The sequence below is a fragment of the Tinamus guttatus genome, unplaced genomic scaffold (genome assembly GCF_059628265.1).
Source record: "Tinamus guttatus ecotype Peru unplaced genomic scaffold, ASM5962826v1 Tinamus_guttatus_pri_ptg000153l, whole genome shotgun sequence".
Taxonomy (NCBI): Eukaryota; Metazoa; Chordata; class Aves; order Tinamiformes; family Tinamidae; genus Tinamus; species Tinamus guttatus.
Genome location: NW_028288687.1, coordinates 958928 through 971277, shown reverse-complemented (window position 1 = coordinate 971277; position 12350 = coordinate 958928). Strand labels below are relative to the sequence as shown.

At 41.0% G+C, this 12350-nt stretch overlaps 2 protein-coding genes across 9 annotated transcripts in view; one reads left to right on the top strand and one right to left on the bottom strand.

Moving 5' to 3' along the window:
• Positions 1-12350, bottom strand: part of DOCK7 (dedicator of cytokinesis 7) — a 101931-nt gene that overhangs the window by 46684 nt on the left and 42897 nt on the right. The gene's annotated exons all lie outside the window — the stretch shown is intronic.
• Positions 4105-12285, top strand: ANGPTL3 (angiopoietin like 3). The gene is made up of 7 exons (XM_088522405.1): positions 4105-4653; positions 5661-5771; positions 6528-6645; positions 7294-7407; positions 8619-8714; positions 10421-10693; positions 12040-12285. The coding sequence occupies exons 1-7, from the start codon at positions 4159-4161 to the stop codon at positions 12219-12221; spliced, it is 1389 nt and encodes a 462-aa protein (XP_088378531.1). The 5' UTR covers positions 4105-4158; the 3' UTR covers positions 12222-12285.

Here is a 12350-nt window from a genome sequence, read left to right as displayed (position 1 = left end):
ATTAAGTTTTTGAATTCCATCCCCATTGGTCGCTTTGCCTAATCAACATTCGCTTTTTATTTCAGAGGGGGTCCGTGTCTTTTTTGCGACTCTACTAAATTACTTTGTTCTGGCATGAATACATTTGCTCCTTGATGTGCTTTTTAAAATGATAATGGATATGAAAATTTACTTTAAAATGTACATTGCTCATAAAACTTTCATTAAGTACTATTAGTGCTTAAGAGAAGGATTTAATGTATTTGGGAAGCCCGGCTACATGATCCCTATATTAAAGGCAGTCTTACGCTTGGGGCTGATTTATGCTGAATATTAGAGATTAGCCTAAACCAAGCTTTCAGTTCCCATATCGCCTCTTCTGCTAGGAGCAAAGGAGGCATTTCAACAGTTTGATGCCACTCTAGAAAGAGGGTGACAGAGACTTACCACAGACATTCGAGCTGACACTACATTTCAGCCAGGGCTTTGGCTTCATTCGTAACAATAAACATGGGGAGCGCCGGACCAGCCGATGGTCCCTCCGCTGCCTTGTGGCATCCTGTCATTTGAGAGCCTCAGAGGACAATTATCCTGCATTTTTTTTGGGAAGAAGCTCATGTTGCTTAGGAAAATTTGGATGCTCAGGTCCTGCTGTGGGACGGTGGGAGAGCTGGATGCTTGCTCCTATTCAGACAACTTTTCTCCAGAGGATTTCCTGCTACAGATGTCAAGATTTGGTTGCGAATTTACATACAAGGAGGGAAAAGGAAAATGTCTCCAGGTGCCCAATCAGAACGACCCCAAGTTAAAAGATCCTAATTTACTCTACGTAAGTAAAAGCCAAGAGCTTCCTATTAGCCATGATGGCAGCTATAGGAAACTGCAGAGATGGACAACTGAAAAACTTCAGGAATGTTATAAACTACTCAAGAAGCTGACGCATCTCTTTTAGTACCACCTTGAAAGGTTGGCTCCTCGGTTTCTTTTTCATTGCTCTCTTTCCTTTGCTAAGCTGTTCTATCACTTCATCCTAAGTTCTTATGTTACTCTGTGTACACAAATATCAAGGCCTCAGCAAGACGTTTTAAGACGCGGGAGATGTAAGCACCATCTTATGAAAAAACAGTGATGCCTCTATGCAAAGTGACAGCAGAAGCTGTCTCACTGCATGGGTGGGATAACGCATCAAGGTTAAAGGCTTTGCACTGAGTCTTCAGAAAAGTCCTAACCCTGTTCTATAAACAGGCAGAGGGAAAGCAGGAGCAGGGAACAACTTTCTGAGGGGTCATATACCCATGAAGCTAGTCTCACATCACAGCAGACTCTCTCAAAATGGGATGAAGGGAGAAGATGGTATCTACCGAGAAAATAATACTGTAGCACCAACAAACAAGCTGGGCTTAAGTTGGTTTAACAGGGCTGCTGGTCCTTATGCTTTCAAATAACAGCTACTTCTTAATGATACTATTCACAGATTTCGATCAATAAAAATTTCAGCCGAAAGTTTTAAATCCAAGGACTTATGCCTGGAGATTTTATTACAAAACTATGCCAAAGGTATGCAAAGTTTACACTGTTATCTCAAACAGACCTCAGATGTACTTTTAATTCCATAAAGTGAACTGTTTAAGTGTGAAGTCTTCCTAAGCCAAGGAAATAATGGCACCAGGCAGTCCTCTAAATATTTATGTAATGTGATTGCAGCCATTTTCCAAAATCATTCATGAGTGCATTAAAACCCTAAGAGATGTCCCTGAACTCTTAAGAGGGAATTTCTAACCACTACTAAAACTTCCCTTTTCAGTAAAACCCAGAGACCTCTTTCTTTGCTTTACTCCTATCCTTTCAAGCCAAATTAGTGAGGGTCACCCAGGAGCATTAAAGACCTTCGGGAATATGTTTGTTAAATACACCCTTTTTTGACTGTGTTGATAGAACCCAGAAACAGGATCCCTCCCCTACGGTTTCAATAACTCCTGAATCTTATGGCTTAATCATACGAGAGGGTTTTCTCCCTCTTGCGTTCACATGTCCTGCTTTGCTCCCGGTTTCTACGACTGCTGTGCCATCTAAGAACTGGAGGCGGGTATTTTCAAGTGACCTTGCCACTGCTTGACTTTACCAGCACTGGCACTAATGCAGAAACTCTACAGCTGCATGACTTCAGCAGCCACTCGTTGCTTTCTCACTTTCGAGATGGGCGCCCTTGGCCGAATGTCTCCTTAGGAAAACAAACCTTTTGCAGGGCAGTGTCACAGCCTTAACCTGCTGCACTCCGCAGCGCTTCCCCAGGGCTCGGCCCAGGCAGGTCCCCGCATCCCGCCGGGCTGCCATGTGTCACCGGGACCCGTGCGCGCACCCTGCGGCTCCGGAACCGCACCTGGCAGCGCGCCCGCGCGCACAGAGTGACACACGTTTAACTGATTAACCTGTAGAAATCTGGTAAAAAGGTTGCTCAGTAACTAATAGCTTTTGAGTAACCTCCTACAGCTTTCTGACTAAGGCAAGAATTAAGATTTGAGGGTAGAAGGGAAGGCACAGGGGGCTGGGAGAATACAGAATTATTTTAAAACTTTGTGTGCGTGTGATGGAAGAAATAACTGAAATATCAAAAAATTATTCATTTGATGCCCTACAAAACCAAAGCCTCTACAAGTATTTTGGAATGGTTTGAAGAATGGTTTGTCTTTTTTTAAAAAAAAACTGCAACTATTACTGCTTCAAATTTTCTAACCCCAAATCCCTGTGTCAGATGCCAGAACCTGAACTTCGTTCCCCAGCAGACAGCAGTGTCACACTGTTCTAACATCCAGAAAACATACCTAAATTTCATCTACACAAGCGGCAGTTCTGTGACTTTCTCCACATAATATACCAGGATGTCTAAAACACGTGTTTATCTTCCCTTCAAACACCGCACGGGGATTTAAAAAGGCAGAAGCTGAACGATTAAATGGTATTTCATTTTAACAAAAAGATCTAGGTAATTTGGCATCACTGTGTGCACTGTGCTTCCCAGACGCATCATTACAACATTAATGAATTAACCTCCTTTCTCTAGGGTGTGAGGTCTGATCTACACAGTCCTGCTGCTTTTCCTCCACCAATTAACGAAAGAAGGTGGCAAAAACCACCACCACCACCCAAGGAAAGGCTAGTTAAGCAGACAAGAGGTTCTCCATGATCCTGCAGAACCCTGGAAGCCCTTCAAAGAATAGACTGTAATATTTATGGACTGATTTCTTGCATTGCAATAGGTGATTCCACAGGGAAAAATACTTCTCATTCACACTTACTCACTCCCTGAAATACATACTTCGTTGCAGAAACCCACAGTAAAACAAGACATTTGTTTCAGAACACCTATAGACTTGCTCTATCTACCAAGAATGTTTAACAGCAAAGGGGATGGCAACGTGAGAAATGCAGGTGTGGCATTCTCTCTCACCCACCTCTGGAAAACAACTTTTAAAAGGTAGGTTTTATATGGTTTAAATCACTGCACAAAACTTTAAATAGTAGAATCACACCCAGACAATCTCTTAACGTAATTCCCTCCTCTCACTTAATTTGAAGTAGCTGTGAAGGAAACTCATTGCAGTCCAATGAGTAACATCAGAAAATGACACACGAAAAAAAAAGAAAAAAAAAAAAGACAAGATGGAATGAATTATGAATCATCTGGGAATATTTTGCCCTTCAATTGCTTGATTAACAATAAACCTACAATACAGTGCTTAATGCTCTTAGGTTATGGTAAACCCTTTTATATATCTGGAGCAATAAAAGAATCACACAGCATAAAAAAGGCAGCAATTTAGGCCCTTATCAAAAGTACGACTCAAATTTTATCTGCTAAAAAAGTGTGTCACAAATGTTTTGTGCGATCAATACTGTTATAACTGAATGTCTGGCAGATAGAAAAGTTTAAGCAAATTTTGAAGAGCAACATGTCTGTCTGTCAGGGTTTATCTTCCTAGATATCAGCCAGGATTTGAGAGGGGTTACATTCGTTCAGTTACTCAGTTTAATCATCAACTCATTGGTCTGCCTCTGCTGAAATGAACAGGAATATATATAGATTTAAATCTTCAACCTAGAACCATCACACAGCAAAAACTGTAAGCAGGAAAAACCTATCCATTCTGAACAACCAAAGAGAGTGTAAGAGCAGAAAACATGAAAACTTTTTGCATCTTTTTATTTGTGGCCCTGCTTGCCATTTGGGCTAGAGCTGAGAAGGACTTCTCCTTTGATTCTGCTGCACCTCCTGAGACCAAATCAAGATTTGCCATGTTAGATGATGTACGAATCTTGGCCAATGGACTCCTCCAGCTTGGGCACGGTCTTAAAGACTTTGTTCATAAGACAAAGGGGCAAATGAATGATATCTTTCAAAAACTGAACATTTTTGATAAGTCCTTTTATGAGCTCTCACTGCAAACCAGTGAAATCAAGGAAGAAGAGGAGCAGCTCAGACAAACCACTGCCAGATTGCAAATCAACAACGAAGAGATAAAGAATCTCTCTCAGGAGATGAATTCAAAGATTGAATACCTCATACAAAACAAAATCCAGCTGCAAGAAAAAGTATGGGGTCTAGAAGATAAAGTCACTAAATTGGCCACTATCCAGCCTACAATGCAAGAGACAAATGAAATTTCTTCACTCAAAGTAAGTAGACTGGTGAAAGTGCCTGAGATAGAAAGCCAAAGTAAACTCTAATGCTATTTGCAGAATTCAGGCAATATAAGCTCATGCTTTTCCTGTACCTTCACTATTGCACTACTGTGTATGTTCAGAAATAAATCAGCCCAGTAATCTTCTAGGAGACAGGGTGTCTTATTTTGACATGCTGTTTATTTTACAGCAAAAATCCCTAGTGAAATCAGTACAAAAATGGTGAAACAGTAAGTGTCTATATTTTTTTTTTCAGGATTTTTTTGCAAATCAATTTCAAGAGATTCTGTAAGCATAAAGAATAACCAGTTTTGAAATTAGGAAAATAATGTGACTACTAAGCCAATAACTTAGTACTTTGTCAGCTCATTGCAAAACAATACACTAAGAACTCTCTGCTGGGGATAAAATGGGATGTTCAAACTAATGAGCTTTAAAAAGTGATATCTGTAGCACCCATATGACCTCCAGGACCAAAGAATCTTTTGACTATTGTAGACTTAACCTGAAGACAAGGAAATATGCAGGTATAAAGTTTCTTAAGAGAAATATTAATTCTATTTTGCAGAAGCATAAAAGGACTAAGCCAATTCAATTTCTGCTCTGATATTCGAATCAGAGCAGAAAGCTGAATACAGACTTTCAAATTCCAAGCTTATATCCTAAGCACTGGGAATCATTCCTTTTGAGGGGCCAGTGGCACATATTTGGTCCGAATCAAGATTCAACTTCATAAAATGTGATACATAAATATATGAACGTAAAATAAGAACAGGAAAAAGTCTATGATGCTGCCCGCAGTTTCTCTCTAGGACTCAGAAATCTGCCTGCTCATTTCAGAGCCCCAAAATTGCTTTTTTAGGGGAACAGCAGGCAATCCTAAGGAAAATGAAAGGCAATGTTAAATGGTGCATGTCTCTCTAAACCAAACCTGTAGCAGTATCACTGTGAAGACTTTGCACTGCTTTCAAACACAAGCTCTCTCCTTCCCCTTTCCTCAGGCTTTTGTGCAGCAGCAGGACAACCACATTAAGCAGCTTCTTAAAATTGTGGAGGATCAGCACGTACAGCTCGACAGGCAGCACAACCAAATCATGGAGCTGGAGGATAAGGTACAGTCACGGGCTGCTTTTCTCTTTGTTGGACCTGTTGTCTCTCCTAACACAGGAGGTGCTAACGGCTCAGCCCTTCGTTCAGGCCAAGCACCCCCCTTTCTCATATTTTGGAGGTGTGGAGGAGAATAGAGGCAATTTGACAGCAAACAGGTACCTTTAGGGATGTGACAGGCAGCTGTGCTGCCATGTAGGAAGCTAGTTTTCTTTTTTTTTCTCCTCCTATTATCTATTATATTATTGTTCTTCTCTTGGTCTGCTAAGTATTATTATTTTCTATCTCTTCCTTCTTTCTCAATGTTCACTTCAGTAGGGAACCATATTCTGTTAATATGTGTAACCATAGCTCTGGGTATAACTGACAGGAACGTATCTAATTTTATTCCTAAGAAGAGGTTATAAAAGCCAAAGTTCTTAAGAAACCGCAATTCTGTGCTCTTAGATCATAGAATAAAATCATGGATTGAAAAGACCTTTAAGATCATCAACTCCAAGCATGATGTCACCTGAGGAAGCTAAGGTGCTCTTTAAGGTGTTTCACACTTCATGAAATCTATGTTGGCTGAGCATTGAAATAGTCAATCTAAGTGCAACTGAAATCTACTCAAAATTATTTTTATATTTTTAACTGGATATCTTAAAGAATGAAATCTATAAGAAGAGTTATTCTCTACAACATATTGTTTGACTTGATGTATGAATCTCATCACTTTAGAGCCTTGCAAATTAACACCATGTAACTGTGGTTCTTTACAGTTAAACCACATAGAGCTCCAGGAAATCACTGATAATTCCTTTCTTGTGGATCAAGTGGAACCAGAGGTCATCCCCTTCGTTGTACACAACTCAACTGCTCTAACGTACAAATTTGACGGTGAGACCATATGCCTTAATTAAGCCTACACAGAACATTGTTTTTGCAGCGTTCTGTGTGAAAGTTTTGGGTTGGTTTTAGTTAGTCAAATGCTAAAAGAAATATTCTTATTTTATGTGCAGTGTTGTAGAAAGGAGATAGATTTCCTGCCTTTGGAAACAATCATCCTGTGTTTAGCCCAACTTATAAGACAAGTTAGTCACCTTACACTTGTCTCCTGCCATACAGGAACAATGTACAATAATGAAATAATAGTGTCCTCAGTCTTCAACTTGGTTACTGTAAACAGGTGCCCTGGCAAACCTTTTACTAATTAACAGAATTTGGACAAGATTTTGGCTTTTGGTTTTAAGTGACATTTCTGAACTGCAGCAATGGGAACAGTATTTATTGGGATCTTTATACGGAATACAAAAGTCCTTTTGCCAGAATCTTAGGCCTTTCAAGCTTACCAAGATTATCTGAACTGAATCCCAGACAGCCTAAATTAAAAAGTACAGGTGGTCCGACCACCCACCACTAGTTCTTCATAGTACTACCAAGCCAACAGCAGCAAAGGACTTTTTTTTAAGAGTCAAGTTACAAAGCTGAGTTAAAAACTTACCCCATCCAAACCAGGATTTGTAACTCTCACGTTCACTTTCCCAGGTGCTGCTCCTGACTGCACTGCTCTCTATAACAGTGGCATACGCTCCAACGGTATTTACACTATTAAGCCCAATGGCTCAGAAGCTTTTGATGTCTACTGTGAAATGAAGTTTGGTAAGAGAGTTGTGCTAGCAACAGTCTAATGTCACATAAGTGTTTGCTATAAGTGAAAACCTGTGTCCATCACAACTGGTCACAAGCTTATCAAGGACTATGGATCCCCTCTTGACTTTTGTTATTGCTTTGAATAGGCTCCGAACCTGTTGCGTAAAGTGTCTATAGCACCACTTTCACAATGCACATGTCTCTTGTTTATACTGAGGAAAGGACTTTCTTTTCTTTGAAACAAATGAAATGTGTTTTAAAAAGCGGGCATCTTTAGATAGAGAGTGTGCAAATGGCAATAGAAATGCCACTATACTACAACCACTGCAAAAATAACTTCTGAAAATCAAAACAAATGGTAAAGAGCAAATACCCTAGCAAAATTTTGTTCAGATAATACAGATTATTGCTTGAAACTTAGACACTCCAAGCTAATCCAAAAAGGTGCATCTTGGAGACAGGATTCCCACTAGCATATCTCTAGCTATGCCAAGTTTGGTAGAACTGGTAACTAGTTATCATGTGGATCCAGATTTCCCAAAGACAAGCCGATACAGATCAGGATACAGAGCAACTACCCCTGCTCCGTTTTTGTAAGCACATTTGGCATGTGTGTCCTTTGGCACTGCCTGGAAGGCTCGTATAGTCTGGCCAGGCCGTGCAGCCTCCTGCAGTGCCGTTCTCCTCTCCGCCTTCCCTGTGCCATCCCCTTCCCGCAGCTCCTTAGACAGTCTAAGGAATGTGGCAGGGCAGCGTGATCCTGCTGGACGTGCAAACACTCTTGGCATGGGGTTGCTCTCTGCAGAACGCTCCCTGGGTTGTGTGTGTCGAAACTGGTTAAACAACAAGGGTGTCATGACCTGGTCAGCAAAAAGATCCCACTGCAGCTGGGCACAAAATGCTCCAAAGTTTTTTTTTTTTTTTTTTTTTTAAACCAAGCTTGGAGTTGCATCCCCAGTAATCAAACCCTAACATTATTAAGAGCCTGACAAACTGAAAAACTGTCTGGATCATTTTTCTTCTTAACATTTTCCCTCGAAGCCACCTGCATTGCAAACCCATCTTCCTCTTCATTGCAAGGGACAGTGAATGCACATAAGGGCAGACACAAGCAGTAGAGCCCACAACAGCAGGCTGATCAAGTCAGTTACGTCCCATCTTGTGTCTAGCAGTTTAACATTTAAGCTGGGTTTTGACTGATATCCCCTTCGCATTCACAGGCACTTCTTGGACTGTAATTCAGCACAGAATAGATGGATCACTAGATTTCAACCAAACCTGGGACACCTATGAACACGGTTTTGGAGATCTCAAGGGTAAAACTGCTTTTTTGTTTCTTTACTTTTTATCAGTCAGCACCAGAAGAGCAAACCCTGCAGAAAGGGCTTATCAGAAAATATCACTCCAGAAAATCTTCAAGTACATATCTTTAAATTGTTTTTTAGAAACCTTTGCTAAATCACAGCTGAAATATTTTAAAGATCATTCAAATTACTGAGATTTTAGCACTTAGAAAGGTGTTCTTTAGGGTATTCTCATAGACACAAAACCTCCTCAATGGGCTGCTTCCTCTTTGGCTTTCTGACAACCCTCCGGGCAGCCCATGGCCTTGCCTGTGCAGACCGGTCAGGAAACACCCACGCTCACCTGTTAATCATCAACTCCAAGGGAATGTTAGCACCAGGTGCTGGCCAACAGCCTCCCCCAGCAGAGCACTTTACCCATTTTTTCACCTTACAACAACATGGTTGTACTTTTGCTTAGGAAAATATTTTGCCTTTCTGAGCACAGACTAAAACCGCACTAATTTGGGCAGCACGATTTACGTCTTTCACCTCTTCTACAATGAAGAGCTGCAGCATCTCAACCTTCCTCCCATCGTGGCCCAGCAGCTCACGATGGAGGGAGACTTTCACCCATGCAGCTCGTCTTATCATGGCCAACGCCACCATCTTATCACGGCCAACGCCACCGTTGCCCCTGGGCTGGTCTCCAACGCCTCTAAGCTAAACCAACAGGAAGCCACGCTGCCTCAGCAGCAGAAAGAGGATCATACCCTACAAAGCTGTATAGTGCACAGTTCTGGGCTCCACAGCACAATGGATGAAACACAGCAAGTCGCTGCTGCTGACCTGTAGGTTGTCTGGGTGTTTTATTCAATCACCTTGTCTTCTACTGCTGTAAATGCCACCTGGATGTACAGCATTCACCTTCGGCTATGGTATTGCCACATGTGGTAATGGTAATGCACTGGCAGCAGTGGCAAAGCTAAGCTGCTTAACTCTAGGAAACAAGAAAACTAATTACCAGGGATCCTAGCAAAAGGAAAATGCTAAAGTTAACTTCACTTTGTACACAAGGGTATCAAAGCCTCAGTTTGATTCCACATTTCTTTCCTTAAAAAACACAACTGCAATTAGGTTTTATATATGTCATTTGCTTCATTTGTCTCCTAGATTCAATTATGCATATTTAAAATGTCTTGAACTCCCCCTGTCACAAAAGGTGAGGAAGTTAAGAGAAGCTCCATTGATATTTCTAGCTTTTATTAATCATTTGTGGGCAATTAAAAACAGATAAACAAAAAAAAGGTACCAGGAGACCTCTGAAAAGATCAACAGTCCCCAAGACTCATATTATTGGTTTAATTAAAGCAATTAATAATCTCATTTAAATACTATATTTTCACATGTACCACACACAGGTTACCTGTAAAAAACAAATTCAATAGCGCTGTGATCTATATAGGTTTTTAGTGAGAGTTTATTACATAACCCCTTTCCCCATTAACTCTGCCTTTGATTCTCCATTGATAACTTCTTCTGTCTCCAAAACTTCACTTTGGATCTCTCTTGATCCTGATGTCATTCAGTTTATTTGAAAAATATAGATTTTCAAATCTATTTTCAAATTTTAAAGGAGAATGAGTTGTGTGAGGTACATGTTAAATACACAAAGAGCATGGTAAGCGTGCTCAGACTCTGCTCCATGTTAACTGCAGTTATTTACTACCACTTTGCAGGGGAATTCTGGCTGGGCCTGAACAAGACCTACTCCATTACCACACAAGGGGACTACATTTTACGGATTGAGCTGCAGGACTGGAAAGACACGAAACGCTACATTGAATACGCATTCAGCTTGGGAAGCCCTGAAACAAACTACACCCTCCGGCTCATCCGCGTCTCCGGGAACATCCCCAACGCGCTGCCCGAGCAGACGGAGCTGAGGTTCTCGACCGCAGACCGGGACATGGGCACAGCCACCAACTTCAACTCTCCGGAAAACTACCTAGGTATCAGTGTGCTGGATAACTTTAAATGGCAGCTTCCTTATTACATATAGTACTATGCTTAACTGAAGAAGTATTTATATTAGCCTGGCTTTAGAAATGTAAGAGAGGGGAGCAGGATCTTCCTCCTCAAAAAAGGAGACACTTTTGGCGGATAAGGGTCCTAAATTGATGAAGCATCATCATTCTGCTTTATAGATGGGCAAATGTAAAGCACAGTGAGACTGTGCGAAAGACTAACATTAGAAAGAGAATGAAATGCAGTTCCAAGATGAAATCCTGAGCTGCAAGTTCTTCCTCTAGGGGCTGCTCTGGTATGGGAATAGTGAAATCCTTTCTGAGGGAAAAGAGAATGGGAGTGAAGTGCCTCTTAGCTCCATTTTGACTATAAAGCAGAAATTAAGGATAATGGCAAGTTTGGTGAGGCAGATACTAGCTGTTTGTCAGGCATATATGCTATAATCACACTCAAACCAATAGGATAGCTGTGAGGCTGAAGTTGTATTTCTCCTTAAAGATAATTTGGTTTAAGAGATTACAAAACACTTTGAATTTATGAAGCTTTTATGTTTTTTCCAGCCTATAGCAAAAAGCAAACAACCAAAAAAAGTGATTAATAATTGAACCACAGGATATAGAATTGCCCCCCCAGCACTTGTTTCATGTAACAAGCATTTGTGGATGCCATTCTAGGCTTTAACATTACTATCATCTGAATCAATGCTGAGAATTACTCAGCTCTAGTGACCATAAAGCAGGTGGTCAATGAATTTTGAAGTGCTAAACCCCTGTTTTAACATAGAGGCTCTGCCAGTCCTTTGCCAAAAAAATGAGTTTCAAGTGATGAAGGAAACAAGCCAAAAAATGATAATTTGTTTACTAAAGGCTGTCGGTGCTCTTCCTCCTCCTGCAGATGCAAGGATTCAAGAGACCTCTTTGTTCTTGGGAAAAATACCACAAATCAGAAAGACAGTTACAGGGGGCTACAGGAAGCACAAAAGGGCTGAGTTAGCCCCAGACCGTGGCACTACATGGCAGCCTTTGTGCGAGGAGGGCTGTGGGCACCAGAGCTTTTGTGCCAGCGGTTACTGTCTGCATCACTACCTTTGCATCGGCACTCAAGCTGCAAGTGGGTTTATTCCCAAGTGCAAGGGGGTTTGTGCATAAGCAGCATTTCAGTTGGGTATGCTGAGTAATTGCCACAAACAACAGAAAGATTTTGGCTGGAGCTGCTCTAAAGAAGGTTTATTTTGCAAACGCCAGCTTTATGGTCAGAAACTGAGCATTGTACAACTGTACAATTTCAGGGTACAACTCACATTAAATGGCATTACAATATTTTCTTTTAGGTGGCTGGTGGCACAGTGAGTGTGAGGAAACCAATCTCAATGGGAAATACGTCACCCCGAGACCAAGAGGAAGGCTGGACAAAGAAAAGGGCTTATACTGGAAACCTAAGAAAGGAAGATACTATCTACTCAAGTCAACCAAAATAATGATCCACCCAACAGATTTGAAAGGTTTTGATTGAATGCTCAACTTGGTGCATTTTAATTCATTGAACATTGACTGAACATTAAATATAACATGAACCTTATGATGTAATAACAAGAGCTGCAGGTCTAAACTCATGCACTGTAGTATGGTGTATTCTCCAATG